The sequence below is a fragment of the Aaosphaeria arxii genome (genome assembly GCF_010015735.1).
Source record: "Aaosphaeria arxii CBS 175.79 unplaced genomic scaffold BU24scaffold_1, whole genome shotgun sequence".
In the NCBI taxonomy this organism is placed as follows: Eukaryota; Fungi; Ascomycota; class Dothideomycetes; order Pleosporales; genus Aaosphaeria; species Aaosphaeria arxii.
The window spans coordinates 2,563,988-2,589,270 of record NW_022983474.1 but is presented as its reverse complement, the minus strand read 5'-3'; the positions used below and the strand labels follow the sequence as shown (position 1 = coordinate 2,589,270).

The window sequence follows — 25,283 nt, the reverse complement described above, 5'->3', positions numbered from 1 at the left end:
AAACTAAACTCCACGTCTGTGCGCGGCTGTTCATTACCCTTAACTACCCTAACCTCGGACAGTCGATGGAGCTATGCCCCCAGACACTCCACCCCCGCCCGCAGCCGCGGGAAGTGGTTAACCGCAGCTCACGGAAATGTCGACGTCGACTTTGTATATTTCTCCCAATGCAATAATTACTTGAAGCCTCCCCTGGCTTCGACCAGACCCACACTTCCCATCTGGCTTGAAAATTCCACATTCCCTTCAATCATGGCTCATCAACCACCTCCCCTCACAGGCATCAGGGTGCTCGAGTTCGCTGGTCTGGCTCCGGGTAAGTACTAATCTTGCGAACAATATCATATTCAAAGAGACATCGAACACAAGCTCATAAGCATCTTGCAGGCCCCTTTGCCGGCATGCTCCTCGCCGACTATGGCGCAACAGTCCTCCGTCTCGATCGCGCTCCCGCGCAACCTACCTCCGACCAATTGACACGGCGCAAGACGTCCATCTGCGTGAACATGAAATCGCCGGACGGACTCGCCCTAATCAAGAAGATAATCCCCCAGGTTGACGTCGTCATCGATCCCTTCCGACCGGGCGTCCTAGAGAAAGCAGGCCTTTCCCCCGAAGACGTCTTGCTGAAACTGAACCCGCGCTTGATCGTCGGGCGCATGACGGGGTTCCGACGAGATGGGAAGTACAGCATGATGGCTGGCCATGACATAAACTACATTGCCGTCTCGGGAGTGCTGAGCATCTTCGGCCGGAAGGGAGAGAAGCCATATCCGCCTGGCAATGTTGTGGGAGACTTTGCCGGAGGCGGCGCAATGTGCTTCTTAGGCATTCTACTTGCCCTGCTTGCACGGGAGAAGAGCGGATATGGCCAGGTCGTGGAGGCAAACATGGTGGACGGCAGCGCGATCCTCGCGACTATGCCGCGACTAGGTATGAAGAACGAAGTGTGGAAGCGCGAGCGAGGAACCAACATGTTGGATGGCGGCGCTCCATACTACGGCACATACGAGACGAAAGACGGGAAGTACATGGCCGTGTAAGTTCAATCGTCCATCTTTTAATTAATACCACGTTACTAATTGACGCGACCAGCGGAGCAATCGAACCACAATTCTACGCCGCTCTCCTCAAAGGCCTTGAGTTGACCCCCGCAGACCTGCCCGGACACCGCGACAACAGAGCCGACTGGCCCCGCCTCACCGAGTTCTTCACCTCCGTGTTCAAGAAGAAGACGCGCTCGGAGTGGGAGGCCATCTTCGACGGCACGGACGCCTGCTGCACGCCCGTATTCACACAAGCCGACCTCGAGGCTCAGGGTTTCGACCAGAGACCTGCGGTCACGCTGAAGAGCACGCCTGCCTACGCTATCCATGAGGGCGAAGACTCAAGACCGGCTGCCGTTGGACAGGGCATCGGCGTCGAGGGGAGTGGGTGGTCGGAGAAGGGGCTTGAGCCTGGAGCCGGCGGGGAGGACACTCTAGGACGTTGGCTTGGGTGGAAGAAGGGGCGACACTATGATGTCGAGAACCAGGGACTTGTTTTGAAAGATACCTCTAAATTATGATCGCCTTCGATAGATTAAGAAAAATGCTGTAAATACATTGTAGACATTTAGTCTCACATGGCTACACATAGGAGTGCCCTAACATTAGAGTAACCAGTGTAAATTGAAGCCATTCAAAGTTCATCGAGGAGTGCCCTAACATTAGAGTAACAAGTGTAACTTGAAGCCATTCAAAGTTCATTAAGGAGTATTCTAACATCAGAGTGCCTAGTGTAACTTGAAGCCATTCAAAGTTCATTGAGGAATGCCCTAACATCGGAGTAACCAGTGCATTGAAGCCAGTCAAAGTTCATTGAGTCCGTCGTGTTATTCATTTGACATCATTACTTCTGGTGAACAATTTCTTAGGAGCGAGCTATGGATATAAGCAAAACATGGATCCACCCACTGTCACATAGAAAAAGAGAGCTGATGAAAACGGGAAACGACTCATCTACTATGAACACCGGGTAATAAACATCCCAACCGACAAATGCCAGGGCTTCCAGTTTACTATGCATCTATCTCTGTCGTCGGACTCTCCCCCAGGATAATGTCATACGAATCCCCTCCTCGCCACGTTCTCTACTACCGTCTTCGGAACCTCGCTCAAATGTGATATATTCCTTCGCGCTTGAACGATCCAATTACTGCACTTGGTTGACGATTTCTTGGGCCCTTGAAAGACTCTCCACCATCTGTTGGCATTCCTTCCTCCTTCGGACGGTGAAGTCGCTCTCCTTGAGAAGGTCGTCAAACTCCTCGGTCTTGTACATGTTCTCGAGAAGTTCTCGTTGCATCTCCTCCTTGGTGAAGGTAACAAGGTTCAACATAATGGCCTTGGGAACCATGTCGATCATAGTTCGGCGGACAATGTTGAAGTAGGAAGTAATAAGAAGTTCTGTCGTTCGGTTAGCAATCAAAATTCACGGTAAATGTCGAATATACTCACTGATAACTTCGACCTCCTGAGCTTCCTTGTCAGAAAGCGTTCCTGAAGCCTTCAGCATCGATGGTGGTGGCTCCATAGCTGCCATCTTCTTCTTGTTCTTTGTGTTAAAGAAGGATCCGAAGAAGCCACCTCCTTCGTTCGAATCCATAGATGGAGAGATCGATCGCGGAGGGACTGCTGGGGGAAGTGGCTTTCCGGTCTTAGGGTCAACCTGCGTGGGCTTTGTGGAGTTGTGTCGCTCGTGGACGATGGCCATGGCACGAGAACCGTTGATGAAGTCTGGGTGGCCAGTGTTGACATAGCATGACTCCATAGCGACGAGATCTTTGACGAGCTTGTTGGTTGGTTCCATGGCCTTCTTGAAGAATTGAACCACAACAACATGGAACTTCTCCTTGAGCGCAGGGTATCGCCTGAACATGGGCTTCGCAAGAAGCTGGCCGAGAATTCGGATCAGCTCGTCATAGATTAGGCTCACACACTTCAAACTGGGATCTTCCAATCTCTTGATCTGTTGCTTGACGACGACCTCGAAGGCTGTTGTACCAACAAAAAGCGCTGGGGAAGATCCAGAGGAGTTGACGAGGACAGTGCGAATATCGACATCCTTGACCATGTCGAATGGATCAACCGCCTTGATACCATTGGCATAAAGCTCGTGGTACACGAAAGAGATACGGGCACCTCCAGAAAGCTCAGTGGCCGTAAGCTCTTGGTTGTTTCCCTCTAGGACTCCTCGGTACTCGTTGCTGAACTCTGTAATCATGTTGAGTACAATGTTTGAGCTGTTTCCGAGCATGGAGTCTCCAAGTTGACTCAACTCGGCCGAGTACTTCTGTAAAGAGGAAGAGATGCGTGCCTTGATGTCCGGAAGCGTCTGCTTGATGTGCATCATAAGAATCTAACTGAGTCAGTATTGGATCTTCGCGCTTCGATATCCATGTCCACCTACCAAGTTGAGCTTGCGAGCCAGATATGGTGTACCGCAGTAAGCAGCCTTGTTTCTATACGCCTTGTGGTTTTCAAAAAAGTTCTTCTCATGCTCAAGCGCATACGAGATAGCCTTCTTGTTCTCAATATCCCTCTGTCCACGGTTAACGACAGGTACGTATCCTAGTCGCAGGGGGATAATTCGTCCAGCGAGAATGTCAACAACGTCGGTGCCGTCGTCCATGAGGTCGACCTTGGTGAGCACACCAATCGTCCTCTGACCTTCCGGATCCACCTCCCGCGCAAGCTTCAGTCCATCCGAGTTTGCCAAATCAGTGTTTGCCGCGGTGACAGCCAATATTATCGCATTAGACTTGCTAATCTGCTTCAGCACCATCTCTCGGATTTGTCGCTCGATATCGCGCGGCTGGTCGCCGACAGGGACCTTGGTCAAACCTGGAAGATCAACCAAGGTCAGGGTGAGGACGTTTGGCGAGTAGATTCGTAAATTAATGGGAGCTGGCGAAATGCCCGCATTGCGCCCTGTCTTAGATTCTGTCTCTCGTACGATCTCGTCGCGGATCTTGTTGAAGTCATGGAATTTCTGGCCTGGGATGTGCAAGAACTCGCCCCACTCGTCTTTGTTGGACTCCTTATCCGATGTCTTCACCTCCTCGCTAACGCCGTTTGTTTGAGACTGGTTGCTAGCCGGCCGATTGATGAGTTGGAGAATTAAAGGTCTTCGCGTCACGATACCGGTTCCTCGGGGGAGGCTAGTGATTTGAGAGTCAGTAATCGTCATGCCAATGTCATGGTGTCTTGTGTGCCTACAAATCTCGACCAACAATGTTCTCTAACACAGAGCTCTTTCCGCTAGATTGCGATCCAACGACTGCAATCTGGGGCAAATCGATAGGATTTTGAACCTAGGCAGGTGTTAGTATTCATGTGGATGACCAGGCTAGCGATAGCAAGGTCCGAGAGCGAGTGGTGTAGATACGTACTCCTACGGTGGTGAATACATCCTGGAGCTTGTTGACGAGGGTAATCAGCCCAGGATCGTTGACGTTGATGCTATCGGGGCATACGTTAGCATTCCGCAGTCCGTTCCGAGGGGTTGCCTGCCCAAGGGGATTCCACCTACGCAGTTGGGTTTGTCGCCATGGCTGGCGGGATCGAGGTAGGCGTGTAGGCGGGCAGGTATTAAATAGGTTGCGACGGTCGGGTCGGAGAGGGGTGTAGAGGAGTTGTTGTAAAAGCGGTGATATGGGAGTGGTGTTAAGTTTTGGGTTCGTCGTTGCGTTGCGGATGCGAACGTAGCTAGCTGTGGGACTTGGTCCGTGAGCGAGACGACATGCGCCGACCACAGGAGTTGGACTAGGATCTTGTTGCGGCGCACAGCCACAGGTAGGCAGGCAGATGACGGCGATCTACACAAATGGGATCCTCCCTGATCAAGTGCTTGCAAAAAGTGCTAAATGACCACAACAATGTCCAGTTTCAGGGTATATCCAAGATTAAATAACCTTTCCAAGACTTTTGCCCCTTCATTAGGTAGCTACGTTATTCAAACCTCTACACACAAGGAGATGACGAACACACAGAGCTGCTAGCAGGAGACAGGCGTCGTCATCAAATCAGGCATCAGGATTATTCCACCTTTCATTGTACATTCACATTCTATATTGGCAGCAGGATCGTAGAACAAGCAAAAGAAACCTAACAACTCGCGCTGTTACGCATATACAACCGCATCATGGTCCAAGGCGCAGTTACTCGTCTACAACCGAGGCGAACTTGTCAGTCATTCGCTGCAGAAGCTCCTCGTACTATTATTGAATTAGTGTTTGTCCCTGTAAATAATTCACAAAAAAATTGCTTACCTTCTTGGTGATCGCCTCCTCACCCTGTGTGGGAACCTCGAACTTCATGCTACGAAGTTCACTCTGGATCTCGCCAGTGGACTCACGGATCTTGGCCCAACTTTGTCCCTGTGCGACAGCCTTCTGTGCCTCGTCATGGAATGCCATCATGTTCTTCATCATCCATTCTGTCTTCCAGAGCGGGCAGAATTGATCGTAGTCTGAGTATCCGTTCTGCTGGAGGAAATCTTCCTTAAGCAGCGTTGCTACATCGAGAGTGATCTTGTCAGGGTCACCAAGAGCAGATTTTCCGACAAGCTGAACAACCTGGTCCAAATCGTCGGATGTTGTGAGCAATTCCTTGATACGATCTCTCAGACGTGGGAAGTCAGGGTTGTTCTCCGCATAGAACTTGTCAAGCGGTCCGGTGTACTTGCTGTAACTGAGACCAGTGTTGATGGAAGGGAAATGCTTTCGCTGGGCAAGCTTCTTGTCCAGACCCCAGAAAACTTGGACAATGTTGAGGGTACTAGTCGTGACGGGGTCCGAGAAATCACCACCAGGAGGGCTGACAGCACCAACGATACTGACACTACCATGTCGCTCGGGACTTCCAAGAGCAGTGACACGGCCGGCACGCTCATAGAAAGATGCTAGCTTGGCACCAAGGTAGGCGGGGAAACCTTGATCAGCAGGCATTTCACCCAAACGTCCCGAGATCTCACGAAGGGCCTCAGCCCATCGAGAAGAAGAGTCTGCCATCATGGCCACGTCCTTACCCATATCGCGGAAATATTCGCTGATCGTAACTTTTTAAACCTCGTTAGCATCGTTTTAGACTCCTCAACCGGTTACAGTATACTATCAGCCGATTGCAAAGTATTGACTTACTTCCAGTGTAAATAGAGGCTTCTCGCGCAGCGACAGGCATATTAGAGGTGTTGGCAATGAGAGCAGTTCGCTTCATGATGGGCTCTTTCTTGCCGTTGACCTCAATCTCGAGCTCAGGGAAATCCATCAAGACCTCAGCCATCTCGTTACCTCGCTCACCACCTAGCACACATTAATTAGATAGTATCCCAATACATGTCCTGGATGCGACTTACAGCCCACGTAGATAATGATATCGGAGTTCGAAAATTTGGATAGCGACTGACTGATGACAGTCTTTCCGCAACCAAAGGCGCCAGGAATGCACACGGTTCCACCTTGGACACTGGGGAAAAGGGCGTCAAGCACACGTTGGCCGACAATAAGTGGTCGGTCGGAAGACAGCTTCTCGGTACTGGGACGGGGCACACGGACGGGCCATTCGTGCATCATGCTGTACTCAGACTTGGTTCCGTTGAACTCAATCTCCAAGATCTTTTCGTCCACAGTGTAGCTACCCTTATCAGCAAGGCGCGTGATTGTTCCACGGGCTCTGGGAGGGAGCATAATCTTGTGTTCACTCAGAAGACTGTTCTCGAAGACGGTACCGAAAACGTCGCCTCCAGTGATATGATCTCCAACCTTCAGCTTGCCAGGTGTGAAATCCCACTTCCTCTTGCGGTCCAGGGCGGGGACATCAATACCGCGGGGAATATAAATACTGTTCGACTCTTTACCGATTTCGGCAAGGGGGCGCTGAATACCGTCGTAGATGGTTTCCATGAGACCGGGACCAAGTTCGACGGAGAGAGGTTTTCCAGTGCGAAAGACGGGGTCGCCAACGGTGACACCAGCTGCATAATGTATTAGCTTCAAGACTCATAGAATTTGTATACACCACATACCTGTTTCCTCATAAACCTGAATAGTGGCCTTATCTGCCTCAATTCGAATGACCTCTCCGACCAAGTTATCATGACCAACACGGACCTTAGAACGTTAGCTTAAGAACTGGCCAGAGCATTGTTACTATCTTACAAGTTCGTACATAGCACATCCGATCATGTCTGCGGCCACAATGACGGGTCTACAAATGTTAATTGATATCGCGGCAGTATCTTATGGTGACGTACCCAGAGACGGAGTATACGGAGCCTGCGTGCAATTAGTTTCGTGAATTCCAACAAGTGTGTCTGCATCGTCAAGATGAAGCGCGATATACTCACCATACTGCTCAGAATCCTCCTTCTGCTCCTTCTTCTGTTGCTTCTAAAGCGCATTAGCTGTCATGTTCTGAACCCACCCCTCCAAGCTCGCGAAGACCTACGGGGGCCATGTTTTCTGTATTCTGGTCCTCTGATACGATGATACGGGGTGTATCTTGCTCGATGCGATAGGGTGGAGGACTGGTGACTTCGATCGAAGGCGTCACTACCGGGCTCGTTGGGAGCGGGATATGGATTGCGTCGTTGTCGGCCTCGAGCGGTGTATTGTGGCTCAGCGACTGGGAGAGTTCGTCGATATCCTTCTTTCGGACAAGATCAAGGAGAGACGGTCGAGGTCTTAGACGAGGTCGCAAGCCTAGCATGCAATGGCGATGTACAGGTCGCTGGAAGAAGGGAAGGGGAAGCTAGGATGAGGTTGGCGATGGTTTGGTGGAAGAGGAGCTTGAACCGGCGTCACTTGAGGTGGGTCATGGTCCGTGCCACAGCTCTCTCCCGCATCTTACATCGTCAACCATAACGTTAGGCAGCACATATATAATTTGACATGAAATTCGAAACCATTCAAGCATGGTACCATGGACTACATAGTCTTGAATGGAGCATTGGATGTCGTCTTTCTGTTGGACAGTCTTCGTCCAGAGATGACGTATCTCGTTACCGCTGCACTTTAATTCAGAGAACGTGCACCTAAAACAGAAAATGGGAAAACAATGACTGCACAATTTAATTCCATGGACGGGAACTGTTGCATTAACTTTTTATGGCAAGGTATTTGACTCTGTGCTTGATGGTATATGGAACCAATCGACAAACATGAAAAACATCGAGAAGGATCGCACTGACTGCCAAGCGTACCCAAACTACTCCAGAGAGTGGTGGGTGGCATATGCACACTTCAAGAGATCTAGATTTACACCCCAGAATTATATATATTCAGCCACAGCTTTTCAGACGTCTGCGCACCGTTTTACCCCCGAGACGTCATTGTAACAGTCAACACAAGATCCGGCTCCATAGTGACCAATGTTTGTACTCCTTGCGCTCGATATAAAATCATTCCAAGACCATGCGCTTATGTTGCGTACAGGCTAACCACGCTCAATAATCATGCATACGGCTCTATTGTTGTCGAAAATTTCAACATGTACGGTTGAAATCCAGGCGTATGGATGATGGATAACAATTCGGCGGTACTGTCAGCATATATATGGCCTAGGAGTGGTAAGATACGAGCAAGTGCATCGTACATCGTCGGGCCGTGGTTGATGTACATACGAATACTAGTCGTAAGTCGAGGTCGAACTGTCCCATCCCCAATCTCAGCCCAAGCCATGAGGGATCCATCGAGAACAACACAAATACATATTGCACCGAGATGACTGCATCAGCTTCCGACACCGATCACGGTTTCGTGTTTGGGCCATAATACGATACCAGTTGACCAGTGGCTAACTTGGGCGGAACTGCGCTAATGAGGGAATATTTGGAATACCACCACCAGATATCGCCTTATCTCCATCTTTCATTCGTATTTCCGACCTACCCAGCCTGTAATAATTCTTTGGTCATCTATTTGTCACCGACAGTTACATCTCAATTTTGCATTTCGCCAGAATTACATTTCGAGGGAATCCATCTGTCCGGATGCATTCAATTACTCCGGCCCTTCGAAACATTTGCCACAGCATGTCTATGCCTCCTTCCATTGGCTCTTTTGCAAAATGTTCGACGTAGACCATATTAAGCATATAATAATGATACGGGTCCCAGATCAGTGGGCTATTTTGCACGTTTCATTCCTGGTTTAGCCGTGAGTGTATCTCAGGGAGTAAATTCTTCTTATAAGAGAGCCGTACGACTGCCTTTCGCTCGCACACCTAAACAGCCAGGGAATCCAAGATTACTTCGAAAAGGCATACATCTTCATCATGTCAAACCCTCTGCAGTCAATCCAGTCAGACTCACAGCCCGCCATGTACGCTTTTGAATCCACAGATGCATCTCGAACTTCACCAGCACCTTCTCTCTATCTCCCACCAAGTCGAGCATCCAGCATTGAATCGTGGTCTTCTTCAGTTTCTGAGCGAACAATAAATCATCATAACGAGTCACACTCCCTCTCGAAGTCGCACCAGGCCACTATCGAGGCATATCGGAAAGTGAAGCTTGCGCTTTTCTCCAAGGTTCAGCATGCCGGTCGTCCAGAATCTTGATATCGAGAACGAAACTAGGGTTATCAACAACTGGCTCATCACGCTCGTATCATAAAATACAATCGTAATCGAAGAGTGCATGAAGTTTTCTTACTAGCACTCGCTCAACAACCCGGCTTGGATGGGGTTGACATCAGCAACATTCTTTACATGCTCATTCACTGGAATATGTCGCATTTGGCCGCAAGCTACCCGATTTCTTACGACATAAATATTGACTCCAAGGAGTTGAGTTGATTGGCATCTCGGGCAGTGTATTCAGATCTGGTAATGTGGCAGGTCAATGGGACAGCAAAACCACGTCCGGAGGGGAAACATGGATATTATGCGTGAAACGAATTATGACTATTTTTTTTCCTTTTGGCTTCATTTCGACAATGGCTGCCTCGGAACCTTCGTGTCTTTGTTACCAGGTCATTTGGCGTGCATTCATTCTAAGCGTTGTATGCGATAGATTTGATATCTACACTATTGCTGAGCGATGCGGATTCGAATTTAATCATATCAAAATAAAGATATTGTATAATCTATCATATGAATGCAAAGTCGCAATAACTTCAATTACGTCCGTTGAAAAAAAAAATCACTAGGACGCTCCTTTGTATGCAACTTTATTCCGTAGCATTGTGTAGTCTCGAGATGAGATACACTGTGGCGTTCCTGGGCCACTCAGTGTGGGCGTGACATGCCAAGACTTAGCTCGTGTAGCTACCTCGAATAATTCTTGCGACTTTCATCGCAATTGACCATCAACAGCACGGAGCCATGCTCCTCCCACGGATATTTGCGCCCGCCCGGGCTTGCCTACAGCCTTCCTCGGTCACCCTTTTACCCTCACGAGTCCTCGATTCCGTCCGCGCCGCCAATGGCACAACCCCCACAGTTCTCTTTTTCGTGAGACACGCATCACATCAGTCCCAAGGACGAGCCAACGGCGCAAAAGATGGACCTGGAAAGCGATTGGGAGCCAAGAAGAGTGGAGGTATGTTGTGAACCCCATTCCTGGATTATTATAGGATTGATGACCTGACCCTCTCTACAGGAGAATATGTTATTCCCGGAAACATCATCTTCCGCCAAAGAGGGACTGCCTGGTATCCCGGTGAAAATTGCAAGATGGGACGGGATCACTGTATATTTGCTACAGAGTCTGGATATGTCAGATACTACCGCGACCCGTTGAAGCACCCGAATCGCCAGTACATTGGTGTCGTTTTCGAGAAGGACCAAACCCTCCCATACCCACAAAACGCAGCACGAAAGAGGAGATTGAATATGAGCCCGGTGGTCAGGGAAATAGAATCCTCTTCTCTCGAGGGACAGGCCGTTGTTATTGGTGAGGGAGCCGGTGCCGAGACCAGCGTGCCAGAGACACCCAGCGAGAAGCCATTGAGGAATCTTGTGATGGGCAAAGGATATGCCTACCGCGAGGCCAATTGGGAGATTGGAAGGGCGGCCGAGAAAGCGAACGTTCAGGTCAGGAAGTTTATACCTGGTGATCGATTCACGGCATGGCGAAGGTCCGCTGCAAGAATTGCGGCGAACATCGAGAAGAGGAAGCTTAAGAACGCCGGTAAAAAGGCATCGAAGCCTAAGAAGAAGAGGTGAACGAGTTGACGGTACATTGCTGTATAAATATTTGTAAAACGAGCGGGCTATGATGCCATTTACATTTTGACTTTTGCACGATTTCGCCCTCATGATTCTTGTTAGATAAATCTTGTCTCTGATAGACGTTACACAGTGAAAAACGGGGAAGAGACATGCTCTATGTTGTGTATGGTACTTTAGCCATAGCAAATTAAGATCTATCACGCCATATATATTATGAGATTTATAAAAGAAGAAGATGGTCTTCGATCTCCACATACAATACATTCAATTGACAGGCTGCTGGCCCTGATTACTTCACCAATATAAAGTGCCTGACCAGCAAAAGTATTCAGCCCTATCGGATCATCCAACTCGCGGGCGGTCTCGGTGGTCCGTGCCCCAAAATTCCAAGCTCATTATTCCGCGACTTTCATTCTTCAAACGAACCAACTTATTGCGATACTTGAAAGCAACACAATTTTCCAAAGGAGCTACCAAGCTCAGAAGTCGTTATTTTTGGGAAATAGAGAGACTAACTACAGGCAAACATGGCGTCAACACCAAAGACAATGTCGAACCGGCTCATGACGATGAAGGTAAAGATTTCTACAACATTTCAACGCGTTCGCGCAAGCTAATCTGTGAGCGTAGTTCATGCAGCGGTCGGCCGCCAAATCGGCAAAGTCGGAGCCTTCGACCCCAGATGGACCTCATTCGAAGAAAGTGCGACTTTCCAATGGCAGGTCAGCGCCTAGTACACCCGGCACGCCGTCGGACCACGAAGTCTTAAAAGCAGTACTTGACGAGGAGGAAAAGAAGCGACAAGAAGCAGTGGACAGAGCTGCAGAGAAGGCAGGAGAGACAAAGTGGGTTTTGAGCTTTAAGGACCCAAATGAGGCTTCAAGGAAACCAGCAATGAATGTAGTACAAGCAGGTTTCGCGGTCATTGATGCAGATGACGATAGCGATGATGAGGGCGAACTGCAACCTGCACGAATGACGTTTGGAGGCGGCGTCAAACGAGAGGTACGTGTTTTACCTTGGCCAATTACTTGATCTCTGCTAACAGCGTGCAGCAGAAGAAAGCTCCAGAGTCCGACGACAACAGCGACGATTCCGCAGAAGAATCCGATTCTTCTGAATTGGATTCTGACGATCCTACGGCCGCGCTCATCAGGGAGACAAAACGTGAGATGGCAGAAAGGGCACGCGAAAGCAGGAAAGCAGAGAAGAGAACAGAGGAGAATGCTCAACGTCGTCCGAAGCCGATAGACCAAGACATGGATTTGGCGAATCTGACATCCATCTCTGGAGGTCGCCCTGGTGGATCGGGTGGCGGAGGACGTGATTTCAGTACTATGCAGTGCTTTGGATGTGGTCAAGTTGGCCACCGAAAGCAGGATTGCCCCAATGGTAGTAATGATAGGGGACGGGGTTTCATGGGAAGAGGTGGACGAGGAGGAAGAAATGGGAGGAGGTAAAAGACATATAGTTACTCCGACAGTTCCACATATGGCCATCTGGACGAGTGTTACACCTCTACAGACTTAGTTTACTTTGAAGATACCCCGGAGGCGTACCCAAGCCTTCCAATGAATGAGAATTTTGGACAACTTGGTCACCATATACACTTGATATATATCTATATTCCAGCGTCATATTTATGTTTGCCGTACCTATGGGGATTTATTCGTTCCGTGTGGCCGTTCTTAGATCTGTCAATTCTCACTTTCGGGTGCTTGGTCGCTCATGATTCGAGACCGAGCAGTGTGATGCTGTTCCACCACTTTAACAGAGTCCTTTGAAGACCAATCGGAAGCTCAAGCTGTTGAAGAGTGACCTTCCTATAAATTCGAAAGAGGATAAATCAGGCTGCATTTGTCGTGTTCCACCATTTTGGTCTAGGATGCTAGCCTTGTTCCACGCCTGTGAGGAGCCGAGGATATGTTGGTTCCCATCTTCCAAGAACCTGGACACCATGTTGGACAAACCATTTGGAAGAGTTCCTGTTCGGCAAAGTAGATTGGGCGGCCGACTAGGGCTTTCGCTTTATGCTTGCTGGCACGAGCGATGAGCATAAGATGATGCGATCTCGACGAGAATCTCCGAGACGTACAAAGGGCAGAAGAGGGCTCACAAGCTATTCCTAAGTCGAGAGCTCCCCGTATTGATGGAAGGCACAAGCTTCCTTGTTCCGATATGCATTAAGTTCCTACATAACTATTGTTAATGTAGGATCATCACACATCCAAGGGTCCTTGACTTGTTAGTGTGGGCATAGTCATACATATAGGTACCTAGTATGTAGTAGTGGGCACGGACTGGCCCCTCTCGTAGATTTACCTTATCCTTCCTGGCGGATGGAAAGCAATTGAGCCGCTTCTCCTCCGTCGTCAAATTGCGGAGAGTTCCATACCCCCCCCCCCACGCTTCGCCGCACAACTTCCTCTACAGCCTCATTCCTTTGCCCTCAAAAGATATCCCTTAACTATACCTACCAGGCTACTTGTGCTACGAGCTCCAATTTCTCGTACACGATATTTAATCTCCAAGCTATCCTACCAACGACGCTCCCTCGCTTCGTGGCCGCCTGTCGCCCTTGCTACGTCTTTGGGCGCCCCGCTGTTCACCTTCCTCGTGGATGAACATATACCGGGGCGCACAACGTCTGGTGCATCAGCATCGCTGCCTATCGAATACATTCGTATTCTGTCAGCTCCCCACGAAGCTCTCGGCTATCTTGCTACGTGCACGGCGAGGTGCGGCCTACCATTCATCAGCCACACCAGCACGCATTACTACTCGTACTACTGCCTGCTTGCCACTTGGACACATACATAAAGCAAGCTCTGACTCCACCCCAGCTTCTTCCCCACGTAACAGAATAGTATCCAGTTCGGGCCTCCGATCATTACATTCGGTAGCTAAAATGAGCGAACCACTCGGACGAGAGGCGAGGCAGCGGATCGAGGACCTCGAACGTCCCGCCCTGGATGACAGAGCCTACAGGATAATCACACTGCCGAACCAGCTAGAGGTGCTTCTCATACATGATGCGAAGACGGACAAGGCCAGCGCGGCCATGGATGTGAACGTGGGCAGCTTCAGCGATGCAGAGGACATGCCTGGTATTGCCCATGCAGTCGAGCATCTTCTCTTCATGGGAACCGAAAAGGTAAGTTACAGCGTCTTGCGTTACCACGGCCAGGCTATATCCAGTTGCATGGGCATAGTATGTCTCGGTTCAGAACCAGACCTGGGGTAGCTCCACCGTGCAACGTTGGTTTCATTTGTTGGATTAGACGACTACTCAACGTTATGAAGCTACCAGTAGATAGCCCACTGTGCCTTTATAAATCAGTGTAGCTTTTGTACTAACCCATCATCAGTACCCCAAGGAGAATGCCTACAACCAATACCTTACCGCACACTCGGGTCACTCGAATGCATACACTGCTTCTACCTCCACCAACTACTACTTCGAACTCGCATACTCCTCAACACCGGCCAACAGTAACACACAAACACCCCCACAAGTAGATTCAGAATCGCTCAAGACCGATTCCCCTCTTTGGGGAGCTCTCGATCGATTCGGTCAGTTCTTCATCTGCCCACTTTTCCTAGAGGATACCCTGGATCGCGAGATCAAGGCTGTAGACTCTGAGAACAAGAAGAACCTACAATCAGACACTTGGAGACTACACCAGTTGAACAAGGCCCTTTCGAACCCAAAACACCCTTACTGCCATTTCTCCACCGGAAGTTGGGTAACACTACATGACGATCCGATCGCACGAGGCGTTAAGATCAGAGATGAGTTCATGGCATTCCATGCAAAGCATTACTCTGCAAATAGAATGAAGCTTGTTGTTCTTGGACGGGAAGATCTGGATACTCTGGAAAGATGGGTAGATGAGATCTATTCGCCGATTAAGAACAAAGACTTGGCGCGCCAAAGGTGGGATGATGTCTCAGTCTATACAGAGAATGAGCTCCTCACCCAGACGTTCGCTCGTCCTGTCTTTGAGTCGCGTTCTCTGGAGCTTTCCTTCTTGTACCGCGATGAAGAAGACTTTTACGAAACACATCCCTCGCGCTACCTAAGCCATCTTATTGGACACGAAGGTCCCGGTAGCATTCTTGCCTATATCAAGGCAAAGGGATGGGCAAATGGGTTGGGTGCTGGCGGATCGTCTCTATGCCCTGGCTCTGGAATATTCAACATTAATGTCAAACTCACCGAGGACGGCTTGAAGCACTACAAGGAAGTGACGAAAATAATTTTCCAATATATAGCCATGATTCGGGAGAAGCCACCTCAGGAGTGGGTCGTGGAGGAGCAGATTCGCATGAGTGAGGTAGACTTCCGTTTCAAACAAAAGAGCCCACCAAGCCGGACGACGAGCGCCCTTGCAAGTGTAATGCAGAAGCCATACGAACGCAAGCAATTACTCAGTGGACCTGCGACTATCAAGAGATTTGATTCAAAGCTCATTAGCGAAGCCCTAGAGTACCTCTCTCCAGATAACTTCAAGATCACCATTGTTAGCCAGGAGTTCCCCGGAAGCTGGAACTCGAAGGAGAAATGGTACGGAACCGAGTATACAAATGAGAAGATCCCGGAAGACTTCCTTGCCGAGGTTCGTGAAGCATTCGACAGCAAGAAAGCACCGGCAGACCTACACTTCCCACACAAGAACGAGTTCATCCCTAATAGGCTTGAGGTCGAAAAGAAAGAAGTCGAAGAGCCCACAAAGGCTCCGAAACTGATTAGAAATGACGATAACGTTCGCGTTTGGTGGAAGAAGGACGACCAATTCTGGGTACCAAAAGCGAATGTGCACATCTACTTCAGGACGCCCATGCCACACTTGACGGCACGGACCGCTGTCATGAGCAGCCTCTACCGCGAATTAGTTACGGATGCTTTGGTTGAATATTCGTACGATGCCGATATCTCAGGCCTCGTCTATGAGTTCAACAACCACAACTCTGGCCTCTCGGTGTCCATTGAGGGTTACAATGACAAGCTGCATGTTCTACTTGAGAAGGTCCTTGTCTCCGTACGAGATCTTGAAGTTCGTGAGGATCGGTTCAACATCATTGTTGACCGCACCAAGCGTAGCTTCCGCAACTGGGACTTTGGACAACCTTTCCATCAGGTCGGCACGTACTCGCGGTGGTTGAAGATCGAGAAGGGCTTCATGACTGATGAGCTTCTGAAGGAGCTCGATGGCGTCACGGCTCAGGATATCCAGAAATTCTACCCACAGGTCTTGTCGCAGTTCCACGTCGAGCTGCTCGCCCATGGAAATCTCTACAAGGAGGAGGCACTGAAGATATCCGATCTAGTAGAGAAGATCCTACAGCCGAGGAAGCTTGCATCGAGCCAGTGGCCCATCCGACGAGCCCTGATCCTCCCACCCGGAAGCAACTTCATCTACGAGAGAGAGCTCAAGGACCCCGCGAACGTCAACCACTGTATCGAATACAGTCTCTACCTCGGCCATAGGCAAGATCGAGAACTTCGCGCCAAACTCCTCCTCATTTCTCAAATGACAGACGAGCCCGCATTCAACCAGCTCAGGACCATTGAGCAGCTCGGTTACGTCGTATTTTCTGGCTCTGCCATCCTTGACACGTGGGCGGGCTACAGGATCCTCATACAGAGTGAGAAGGACTGCAGGTACCTCGAAGGGCGGATCGAGCATTTCCTCACGTCGTTTGAGAAGACGCTCGAGGAGATGCCCGAGGAGGAATTCGAATCTCACAAGAAGGCCGTCATCAACAAGCGCTTGGAGAAGCTCAAGAACCTTACGCAGGAGGGTAACAGATTCTGGAATCATATCTATAGTGACGCATATGATTTCTTACAAGGTATGTGATTGAACACACCACATATTCTCGTGCAACAATAGCTAACCCCATCACAGCGGACGAGGACGTAGAGCAAGTCGGCCTCCTCACAAAGGAGGACCTGAAGACCTTCTACGCCCAGCACATCTCGCCCTCATCCTCCCGCCGCGCTAAACTCTCCGTCCACCTCATCGCGCAAGCCAAACCCAAGGAGCCCACGGCCGAAGAAAAGAAAACCCAAGCCATCGCCGCCCTCACCACCATCCTCACCGAAGAGAAACTCACCGCCGATCCCGAGAAGCTCAAAGCCCGCCTCACCGATGCGGCCGATATCTCGGAGGCGGTGGCTGCGCACCTCGGCGAGGACCTCAAGCTCGAGAAGGAGAAGGCGGAGAAGATTCTCGACGAGGCGAAGGCGGCACTCGGGCTCGCCGAGGTCGAGTCGAAGCTTGGTGAGCCGGTCAAGCTGCAAACGACTGGCGATGTCGCCGAGCAGGTCGCGAAAGCGAACGCGCCTGTCATCATCACCGACGTGCACGCTTTCAAGGCCAGTCTGCAGCTCAGCACTGGCGTCAAGCCTGTCAGGGATTTGGCAGAGTACGTGGATGATGGTGCAAAGCTATAAGGGTGTCCCCTAAGCACCAAAGCATATCCCCGTCATTTCATACGTAGTGTTGATTCGATAAACAATCGGCTTCCAGCTTAGTTCTATGTCTCGAGCCAGTCACTTTACCTCTTTGAGTTTTTGAATGCTAGAGGGGAGTGGAGTACAGTGCACACTATGCGGGCGATAAAAAAACCTCTGCCAGGAAAGAACATCATGTCTAGATGTCGTCACATAGATATACGTAGAGTGCGGGTGGGTGGGAAAAGCTCGTGTCAATAATGAATACTATGTTTTATGCTGATTTCCAGTCTCGATGTTCCAAGCTTGTACGCATGTACGCTCAACAACAGAATGTGGTGAACAAATTATAGAGTCGTGATTAGCCATCCGTTTCCTATGTGGTCATTACTAGTTATGCTTTATATGCTGTGTATATGCTTCAAGCCCCTTTCCCTACGCATGTAGGGTATCGAGCTTGCTTTGTTGGGGCTGTCCTTGACCGAAAATCTGCGCAAATTGGAAGCCCTTGTCTTTTAGCCAATCCATATACTCGTTGCGCAGGTTCATGCTCATGGTGCTCAACGACCACCCACGGTCGTCTTTATCATGTTGATTTGCTGGCTGGCCCTGCTGTTCCACGGGCGTGTCTGCCCTCGACTCGATATCTTTTGCCCCGTCAACACCAATCGCGTCTGCAGACTCCTCACCAAACCCAACCGGCACACCGAAACACCAAGCCCTCGGGAACCCTAGTCCCCACCTCTCCATCAACGCCTTCAACTCCTCCTCAGACCCAGGCACAACGTTGATGAAAACCCTATCAACATCACACTTCGGCTCCGAATGGACCGCGCCCTCCTCATCCCCCAACCTAAAAAACGCAACCTCGCCGAACCCCGTCCTCTCCACCTCCTCGTCCGCGAACTCCCTCGCCAGCGTCTTCCGCACCGCCTCCACCGCATCAAGACACCCAAGGCACCGAAACTGCGTGCAAGTGTGCTCCCCTCTCCTCTCGCACTCCGCGCGCTTCGCATCCCTCTGTATCCGCCTCGCGCGCACCCCGTCTTTCAGGAACAGCGTCCCCGGGCCGAGCAACGTGGTCGCGAGCTTCCAATACCCTCTGCTGCCCGGAGTCGAAGAGCGTGTGGGGTCCGGCCCGAGTCTGTCCTTCTCGCCGTCGTAGTCGAAGAATACGTCGTCGGTGTGCCAGCGGACGGTGTCGTACTCGTTCGTGGGCTTCGTGGCGCGGATGGTGAGCCAGTAGTTCTGAGCCCGGGCGGCGGAGAGGAAGCTGTGGAGGAAGGAGAGGAGGGGGAGGAGCCGCGGGAGGAGGGGCGTCGTGAATGTGGTTTGCGACCAGGTGTGGAAGGATGGCGGGAGGGATTCTGCGGAGGGGGAGAGGAGGGGACCGCAGTATGTCCAGGTTGAGGTGTTTAGGAGGGTTGGAGCTGGTGAGGGCGAGGGTTTGGTGGGTGGAGGAGAGGCGTTGGAGGCTGGTGGTGGGTTCTCGAGGTATGGGATGAAGGCGTGAGAACCGTATTGTGGTAGAGGATCCATGGCCGCGTGCCGTATAGGAACGAGTTCTTGGAGGTCGAAGCCTTCATTCGAGGCCATTGTTTTCATCTTCTGCATTCCGGTGGAGTTTAATGGGTTTGTATTGTCGAGTCTCCTGAGAAGGACGGTGCTCTGCCTTCCACCTTGTATATCTATTCCCCTGGGTTGATACGAAGATGCGTCGTTTCCCCTAGGCCGCGAACTATCGCTGTTCCTGCTCGGCAAAGTCCAAAAAAAGGCTTCGAGGGGTTTCACCCAGTGTCGCAAGATATCGTCGGCGGGTCAGCACACCGTCGGGTTACTGGTAGTTGAGTAGACATGTTTATTGAATAAAAAAGCAGTCTCACTCGCATATAGGACGGGTCCATTGATCGGTTGGGGGCGGGAAAGGCTATGGGTGGGTGTGGGTGGTGGGTGAAGGGTTAAGGATGCTCGACAGGGATTCGGGACGGAAAGGGCCCGGTGCAGGACACATTCGGTTTAGCGCCGTTCTAGCGTTGGTGGGCTGTCAGGTACGGCCGCCGAACTGTTTCAACATCGTCATTGTCGTCATCATCTTTTCTCATTGGCGGCTGATGCTTCAATTTCATCTTCAACTTCATCGGTCTGACATTCGATGATTGTATGGCTTTTATCATCCTATAGCGTTCAAGCATCCCATCATTCAGACAAGACTATGATCCAATGAGCAGGTAGCTTCAAGGAACAGGCGGCGATCTTCTTCCTATACATCACTTATCACAATCATGCTGCGACGAGCTCTCTTTCGAGCTTCGCAAACGCCCACGCGAATCCTCCGCAACCAACCAAAACGCCGTTACACCACCGAGCCACCATCACAGCCATCTGCACAATCTCGAATTGATCGATTCAATCGAAGACTCCCCAGATTCCTCCACAAATACACTAGTGCCCTCGGCAACGCACCGCTCACTCACATATCCGCATTCCTGCTTCTGCATGAGATCACGGCCATTGTTCCACTGCTCGGTCTAGCTGCCACGTTTCACTACACTCATTGGTTGCCCTCATGGTTTGCGGAAGGAGCTTGGGTTCTGCAGGGCGTGGAACGGTTTGGGAAGTACTTCCGCAAGAAAGGCTGGATTCGGAGTGCGGATGCAGATGAGGCGGACTTGGAGGTGCAAATGAGGAGGAGGGATAAGGCGTGGAACATCAGCGAAGGCGGTGTTAGGGTTGTTGTGGAGTTTGCTACGGCCTATGCGATCACGAAAATGCTCTTACCATTGAGAATCGTTCTCAGTGTCTGGGGAACGCCCTGGTTTGCAACGAGGACAGTCATACCACTGATGAACCGCGTCAAGAGGATATTTGGAAGGGGAAAGAATCCAAAGGCATCTCCAGCTGCAGGTACAGGAGCTGTAGAGGGATCTGCTATCTCGAAAAATGGCAAGGGTAATAATTAGAGCTACGGTGCTATACCCAAGGATATTGCACGCAGTTGTAGGGCTGATTTCATTTTGTATATACCCTGTGTTATAAAGATCTTCAGATGTATAGTTTTTACTAGTGTACTAGTATAACGACTGCCGTTGAAGATAGGTGAAGTATAGCGATTAGGAATCTTTGAGAGAAAGCTGGCTTGATGTAGGTAATAGCTGACCATATATTCGGCCATAATGGATTATCCTAGGTAAAGGCTCACTAACGATTGCCATCACAACAACGTAGACTTCAATTTTAGAAAGACTAAAGGATTGTGCACCGTTCGTATTGTACTAAACGTCACTCTACACCTCACCACGTCCGCAACCTACGATAGTCCTACCTTCAAATCCAAACACCTTCAGTAACAGCGACGGCAATGAGCACTGATTGTACTTCTCCACCAACAACGATCAGTGATTCGAGATCTCCACAAGACTACTCGTCATTACTGTACGAGGTAACACACTTTGATAGTCGCTGTTCGAGCAAACTTCGTCACCCTCGCAGTCTCAATTACTTCACTTTCCCAAAGGTCAGCAAACTGGGAAATACACATTATTGTAAGTTGCCTATACAGATTCCTCGCTGTTTACTTCTTCTTCTCCGTCACCTGCCTTCTATTTCATCCACTCATACACCGCTCATTGTTATGCCTGCCAATGAGCTTCTCACTTCCTAAATTGCGCACAAACCCTCTGACCTTTTTCCCAAGCTCTGTTTTACCTCTCACCTGCTCACCCACAACAAGGCCTAAACTTCCCACCTTCCAGCTCTTGTCTTTACCTCTCGATCTTTCCATCTCCTTCTCCCCAACACTCTCCATCTCTCCCTCATACATCCTCTCCGCACATAACACCGAAAACAACTACGACGATAATAACAACAACGATTGTGCCCTCAAAATGGCATACCCTTGGCAGGATGGCACCGGCATCCCGAGACCTCGACATGCATACACCTATGTGCCACGTCCCAATCAGCGTGGCTACCTCCAGTATGCCGGACCTCTGCAAGGAAACCTTGCCGCACAGCAGGCAGGGTTGAACTACAACAATATGGGATATGGAGTTGGATACGGTGCCGGTGTAGGTGGATACTATGGCGGAGTAGGTCCCTATTACAACCGCTACCAACCAGCTTCCTACTACGGTGGTGGCTACGGTGGTTACGGTGGCTATGGGGGCTACGGCGCATGTGGCAACTATGGATACGCAAACTACAACAGGTATGCTGACTATTATTCACCTTATCAGTCCTACTACACACCTGCCACGGCCGCCGTATATCCAGGCAATGCTGTTCAATACTCATACACTCCACCCAGTCCTGCTGCTGCAATTCCTGTTGCTGCTGCCGCCGCTCCACAATATCACTATGTCACCCCTGCAGCAACTCCACGACGTCTGCCGACGTACTACACCTCCAAGGACTACGATGTCCGCCGCATTGCCACCCGTCGAGGAGCATATGCTGCCCGTAGGATCAAGCCTGCGGATGCGCTGCCAGACGATCCATTCTGGTGCCGCGAGCGTGATGGACAATGGCACTTGAGAAACTACTACATCATCGAGCGTGATTGTCAGCCCGGCCGCTGGCAGATGGATGCACAGAAAGGCTTCCTAGTCTTCCATCGCGACTAGGTGCGTATCTTTCAGTGTTTTGAATATTTTGCCTAACACAACTTAGGACATGGGCGTCTGCCAATTCGACACTGCTTGATGCCCGTTGACTGGTATCTTCGTGTGGGATAGAATGGACACTGATCGAAACCTTGGTCCCAATCATTTCGTACTGTTCATGTCACTGCACTTCACCAAGCGCATTCTTACTTGAACCAATATTTCTAGGATTCAGTGCTTGAGGTCGCAAACGAGGGGAAATGGCAATCACGATTTTGGAGTTCGGTGGCAAGGTATTCTGGAGTTCATACGTGGTTAATCTGATGAAATGGTTTTACGAACGACATGCGGGCGTCATCCAAGGCGTTACAGGACGGTCTCCATTTTCTTTACTCAATAGGGATGGAATGGCCGACATTCAGATGTATTACTTCTCTCTTCTCTTCTTCTCCTCAAAATACTTGATCCTGGTGACTTTGACCATTTTGATTTCTGGAGTGACACTCTCATGACCCAACAACACCCTTCTATAAAACCGCCCCTGCCAGTTGCTTCCCCGACCCATCAAGTCAATTCTTCTCCCCCTGAATCGTCGCCACAACCCTCCTACTATGCCTCGCAGCCCTAAACTCCAAGTACCAAATCCCCTGCCACGTCCCCGTCGCCAACCTCCCATTCGTAATCGGCACCGTGACACTCGCGCCCACCAACGCACTCTTCACATGCGCAGGCATATCATCCGGGCCCTCAGCGTCATGCCTATACACTCCGCCCTTGTGGTCCTCGGGTACGATCCTGTCGAGCGCGTCACTCATATCCGCGCGCACGTCGGTGTCCCAGTTCTCGTTCAGCGACAGCGCGCACGACGTGTGCTGGATGAAGAGGTGCAGGATCCCGACTTTGTAGTCTTTGAGCTCCGGGAGTTCCCGCACGATCGTGTCGGTTATGAGGTATGAGCCCCGCGACTTGGAGGGGAGCGTGAATTGCTTTTGGAACCTGTGTTGTGTGAGGGGTGGGTTGTTTAGATGATGGTCTATATGGAGATAAGGAGGGGAGGGAGTTCGAAGGAGGTGTCGTTGTGTAGGTAGTCAATTGCAAGGGAGGGTTCATATTTACCAAGACATGCTGGGTTGCTGCGGTGCAGTGCAGATATTCGGCGCGCTGCAGTAGACGCTGGAGGGTGTTGTTTCCTTCACGGACGGAAAGAGGTAATGATATGGCGCCCAAGTGACGGCGACGAAAAGGCTGGGGAATAGAGCGAGGAGGAAACCGCAGAGGATGAGAAATGTTGTCAGAGGTGAAATCGTCGTGTGCTGTTGAGACGATGCTGAAGACGGCATGGAACTCGGTCTCTTTTTTTTTGTATGTAGAGATGCGGACCGCGTTGCTGTTTGGCTGCAGTTGACGTCAGGCCCCTGGTTGGTTGGTGGGGTTCGAGGACCACTGATGGAGGGAGATATTTAGCGAGGGCTTCTGGCCGGGGCAGGTTTTCGCGCGTTGGGTTTACGGATTTTGTGATTGGTTGGTGTGGTTATGCTGTGCTGGGGTGCTGGGACCGTCGTATGAGTGCTGGTGTATTTGAGACTGTCATTAGCTGTCCTTTCAACAATTACGAGCGATCCTACGGCACATATATATCGATGCTTAGTAAAATGAAGTAAGGAAGCAGCTGTGGGATTCCAATTGGCTTTATTGGTATTTTGAGATGCTAAGAAAACGTTGATCTGCTACTACATATATACACTTTACACATTCCTCCATGCATGTGTTTACCGCTGTCCTAGTGGCTCGTCTGTGACCCTTTGCGACTCGTTCACCTCGGCAGCGTCGCCTGACGGACCCAATGGGTAGGATGTCTCGGGAAGGGACTCGAGGTGCTTTCGGTGGTGCTCGTTGGCCTATAATTGTTAGTACATGTTCGACAGATGTAGATACATAGGAATCCTAATTGCAATTTGCAGGCTTTCCCGGCGAGGCGTAAACTTACGAATGGAATTCCGCAGTATGTGCACCAGCAGATCTTCGGCTTGTCTGTGTTGATGAAAATCTTGGGGTGGCCGAGAGGGCCGCCTCCTCCATCGCAGGATACAACACGATCATGTGTCCAGCGAACGGGTTGCTTATGGATAAGGTCGATAGCGGCATGAGGTTGGGGCTATAGATTGATCGTTAGTAGTTGTTCTCATATCCAGTCTACCGTGTTCCCCTCGAATCATGTCCAGCTCTTCACAGTCTTCCTCTCAATTCCAATCCCAATCCCAACACAGCCACCAAAGAATCAACGCACCTGGTCCGCAAAGGTAGTCTGCTCAAATCTGGGGCCAGTCATAGCGACCTCCCTCGGCTGCTGGTTTCGGGTCCAGATTCCATGTCGGTTGGGTGCCTGTTGAACCCTGAGCTGCTCGCCCTGGGCTACGCTCTCTTGCAGAGTTTGGTCGAAAGCGCCATTAGAGGACTTGGGGAGTTCATTGGTCGCTGAGACGTTCGGCTTGGGCTCTTGTGGTGCAGGGTCGTTGGCAGGTGTTTGGCCGGCCTTCTGGGGAGGTGTGGAGCCGGAGCTGTAGGCAGCGCGGAAGATCGTTGGCGCAGTGCGCAGAGGCGCACGCTGAAGGAACGTCCGGGCGAACATGGTGCGCGAGGAGAATATGGAGAGCGTTCACGGCGTTGATGGTCGATATAATCGTGAGGTTGATGGATGTTGAAGCTCCGACATGCGCCAAGATTCTCTCCCATAACGCCAGGCCTAATTCGGATGGTCTCGTCGATGACAATTCTATCGATCTTATTCGTCCATCATTTCACAAGCATACATGAATGCTCATTAGAGTAATTGGTTTGTGGCTCATGATCTTGAATTTTTATTCTTCGGTGTAGCAAGTTTGATTATATGAATCATGGAATAGGTAAAGAATTGATGGCCTACCTACAAACTGTTGTCATCTTGAAATTCGTCTTCTAGATTAGCTTCAATGCGTTTCTTACCGCAATCCAAGTTGCTTCTATGTAAGG

The 25,283-nt window shown here is 50.4% G+C and overlaps 11 protein-coding genes across 11 annotated transcripts; 7 read left to right on the top strand and 4 right to left on the bottom strand.

Annotated features, from left to right (window-relative positions):
- Window positions 1-78: 78 nt before the first annotated feature.
- Window positions 79-1,674, top strand: BU24DRAFT_446332 (alpha-methylacyl-CoA racemase). Its single transcript, XM_033530762.1, has 3 exons — window positions 79-316; window positions 388-1,039; window positions 1,096-1,674. Exons 1-3 carry the CDS (start codon window positions 253-255, stop codon window positions 1,565-1,567), a joined length of 1,188 nt encoding a protein of 395 aa, XP_033389619.1. The 5' UTR covers window positions 79-252; the 3' UTR covers window positions 1,568-1,674.
- A 519-nt stretch (window positions 1,675-2,193) lies between these two features.
- Window positions 2,194-7,748, bottom strand: BU24DRAFT_404307 (V-type ATPase; the record flags this gene model as incomplete). Its single annotated transcript, XM_033525633.1, has 13 exons — window positions 2,194-2,447; window positions 2,499-3,375; window positions 3,451-4,201; window positions 4,260-4,354; window positions 4,433-4,858; window positions 5,312-6,099; window positions 6,182-6,343; window positions 6,397-7,014; window positions 7,066-7,150; window positions 7,199-7,247; window positions 7,294-7,315; window positions 7,387-7,429; window positions 7,488-7,748. The coding sequence occupies 13 exons, from the start codon at window positions 7,746-7,748 to the stop codon at window positions 2,194-2,196; spliced, it is 4,431 nt and encodes a 1,476-aa protein (XP_033389618.1).
- A 1,474-nt stretch (window positions 7,749-9,222) lies between these two features.
- BU24DRAFT_18094 (uncharacterized protein) lies at window positions 9,223-9,770 on the top strand. The gene has a single exon (XM_033521622.1). It carries the CDS (start codon window positions 9,315-9,317, stop codon window positions 9,597-9,599), a length of 285 nt encoding a protein of 94 aa, XP_033389617.1. The 5' UTR covers window positions 9,223-9,314; the 3' UTR covers window positions 9,600-9,770.
- A 570-nt stretch (window positions 9,771-10,340) lies between these two features.
- Window positions 10,341-11,431, top strand: BU24DRAFT_487728 (ribosomal protein L27). The gene is made up of 2 exons (XM_033533482.1): window positions 10,341-10,581; window positions 10,642-11,431. Exons 1-2 carry the CDS (start codon window positions 10,365-10,367, stop codon window positions 11,205-11,207), a joined length of 783 nt encoding a protein of 260 aa, XP_033389616.1. The 5' UTR covers window positions 10,341-10,364; the 3' UTR covers window positions 11,208-11,431.
- Window positions 11,432-11,620: 189 nt separating this feature from the next.
- On the top strand, window positions 11,621-12,814 carry BU24DRAFT_446329 (uncharacterized protein). The gene is made up of 3 exons (XM_033530761.1): window positions 11,621-11,788; window positions 11,844-12,218; window positions 12,269-12,814. Exons 1-3 carry the CDS (start codon window positions 11,741-11,743, stop codon window positions 12,671-12,673), a joined length of 828 nt encoding a protein of 275 aa, XP_033389615.1. The 5' UTR covers window positions 11,621-11,740; the 3' UTR covers window positions 12,674-12,814.
- An 815-nt stretch (window positions 12,815-13,629) lies between these two features.
- BU24DRAFT_416934 (uncharacterized protein) lies at window positions 13,630-17,952 on the top strand. Its single transcript, XM_033526589.1, has 3 exons — window positions 13,630-14,367; window positions 14,582-17,069; window positions 17,126-17,952. Exons 1-3 carry the CDS (start codon window positions 14,122-14,124, stop codon window positions 17,671-17,673), a joined length of 3,282 nt encoding a protein of 1,093 aa, XP_033389614.1. The 5' UTR covers window positions 13,630-14,121; the 3' UTR covers window positions 17,674-17,952.
- Window positions 17,933-19,611, bottom strand: BU24DRAFT_416933 (uncharacterized protein). Its single transcript, XM_033526588.1, has one exon. It carries the CDS (start codon window positions 19,267-19,269, stop codon window positions 18,109-18,111), a length of 1,161 nt encoding a protein of 386 aa, XP_033389613.1. The 5' UTR covers window positions 19,270-19,611; the 3' UTR covers window positions 17,933-18,108.
- Window positions 19,612-19,757: 146 nt separating this feature from the next.
- On the top strand, window positions 19,758-20,795 carry BU24DRAFT_18055 (uncharacterized protein). Its single transcript, XM_033521611.1, has one exon. It carries the CDS (start codon window positions 19,956-19,958, stop codon window positions 20,631-20,633), a length of 678 nt encoding a protein of 225 aa, XP_033389612.1. The 5' UTR covers window positions 19,758-19,955; the 3' UTR covers window positions 20,634-20,795.
- A 762-nt stretch (window positions 20,796-21,557) lies between these two features.
- BU24DRAFT_487723 (uncharacterized protein) lies at window positions 21,558-22,295 on the top strand (the record flags this gene model as incomplete). Its single annotated transcript, XM_033533481.1, has 1 exon — window positions 21,558-22,295. The coding sequence occupies one exon, from the start codon at window positions 21,558-21,560 to the stop codon at window positions 22,293-22,295; it is 738 nt and encodes a 245-aa protein (XP_033389611.1).
- A 279-nt stretch (window positions 22,296-22,574) lies between these two features.
- Window positions 22,575-23,662, bottom strand: BU24DRAFT_416931 (UPF0047-domain-containing protein). The gene is made up of 2 exons (XM_033526587.1): window positions 23,391-23,662; window positions 22,575-23,270 (listed from the first exon to the last, which is right to left on the bottom strand). Exons 1-2 carry the CDS (start codon window positions 23,612-23,614, stop codon window positions 22,844-22,846), a joined length of 651 nt encoding a protein of 216 aa, XP_033389610.1. The 5' UTR covers window positions 23,615-23,662; the 3' UTR covers window positions 22,575-22,843.
- Window positions 23,663-23,997: 335 nt separating this feature from the next.
- Window positions 23,998-24,962, bottom strand: BU24DRAFT_416929 (NADH-ubiquinone oxidoreductase). The gene is made up of 3 exons (XM_033526586.1): window positions 24,562-24,962; window positions 24,262-24,429; window positions 23,998-24,172 (listed from the first exon to the last, which is right to left on the bottom strand). Exons 1-3 carry the CDS (start codon window positions 24,901-24,903, stop codon window positions 24,044-24,046), a joined length of 639 nt encoding a protein of 212 aa, XP_033389609.1. The 5' UTR covers window positions 24,904-24,962; the 3' UTR covers window positions 23,998-24,043.
- Between the last annotated feature and the right edge of the window lie 321 nt (window positions 24,963-25,283).

Excerpts from the sequence above, each read along its gene's own strand:
- BU24DRAFT_487728 (XM_033533482.1), top strand. The coding sequence starts at position 10,365 with ATGCTCCTCCCACGGATATTTGCGCCCGCCCGGGCTTGCCTACAGCCT. Across the intron at positions 10,582-10,641 it reads GGGAGCCAAGAAGAGTGGAG|GAGAATATGTTATTCCCGGA; the intron begins GTATGTTGTGAA and ends CCCTCTCTACAG.
- BU24DRAFT_18055 (XM_033521611.1), top strand. The coding sequence starts at position 19,956 with ATGCTGCGACGAGCTCTCTTTCGAGCTTCGCAAACGCCCACGCGAATC.
- BU24DRAFT_18094 (XM_033521622.1), top strand. The coding sequence starts at position 9,315 with ATGTCAAACCCTCTGCAGTCAATCCAGTCAGACTCACAGCCCGCCATG.
- BU24DRAFT_416934 (XM_033526589.1), top strand. The coding sequence starts at position 14,122 with ATGAGCGAACCACTCGGACGAGAGGCGAGGCAGCGGATCGAGGACCTC. Across the intron at positions 14,368-14,581 it reads TCTTCATGGGAACCGAAAAG|TACCCCAAGGAGAATGCCTA; the intron begins GTAAGTTACAGC and ends ACCCATCATCAG. Across the intron at positions 17,070-17,125 it reads CGCATATGATTTCTTACAAG|CGGACGAGGACGTAGAGCAA; the intron begins GTATGTGATTGA and ends ACCCCATCACAG.
- BU24DRAFT_416933 (XM_033526588.1), bottom strand. The coding sequence starts at position 19,269 with ATGGCCTCGAATGAAGGCTTCGACCTCCAAGAACTCGTTCCTATACGG.
- BU24DRAFT_416931 (XM_033526587.1), bottom strand. The coding sequence starts at position 23,614 with ATGCCGTCTTCAGCATCGTCTCAACAGCACACGACGATTTCACCTCTG. Across the intron at positions 23,271-23,390 it reads CAGCAACCCAGCATGTCTTG|GTTCCAAAAGCAATTCACGC; the intron begins GTAAATATGAAC and ends CACACAACACAG.
- BU24DRAFT_446329 (XM_033530761.1), top strand. The coding sequence starts at position 11,741 with ATGGCGTCAACACCAAAGACAATGTCGAACCGGCTCATGACGATGAAG. Across the intron at positions 11,789-11,843 it reads ACCGGCTCATGACGATGAAG|TTCATGCAGCGGTCGGCCGC; the intron begins GTAAAGATTTCT and ends CTGTGAGCGTAG. Across the intron at positions 12,219-12,268 it reads GAGGCGGCGTCAAACGAGAG|CAGAAGAAAGCTCCAGAGTC; the intron begins GTACGTGTTTTA and ends AACAGCGTGCAG.
- BU24DRAFT_416929 (XM_033526586.1), bottom strand. The coding sequence starts at position 24,903 with ATGTTCGCCCGGACGTTCCTTCAGCGTGCGCCTCTGCGCACTGCGCCA. Across the intron at positions 24,430-24,561 it reads AGACTACCTTTGCGGACCAG|CCCCAACCTCATGCCGCTAT; the intron begins GTGCGTTGATTC and ends ATCAATCTATAG. Across the intron at positions 24,173-24,261 it reads CATACTGCGGAATTCCATTC|GCCAACGAGCACCACCGAAA; the intron begins GTAAGTTTACGC and ends TAACAATTATAG.
- BU24DRAFT_446332 (XM_033530762.1), top strand. The coding sequence starts at position 253 with ATGGCTCATCAACCACCTCCCCTCACAGGCATCAGGGTGCTCGAGTTC. Across the intron at positions 317-387 it reads GTTCGCTGGTCTGGCTCCGG|GCCCCTTTGCCGGCATGCTC; the intron begins GTAAGTACTAAT and ends AGCATCTTGCAG. Across the intron at positions 1,040-1,095 it reads GACGGGAAGTACATGGCCGT|CGGAGCAATCGAACCACAAT; the intron begins GTAAGTTCAATC and ends TGACGCGACCAG.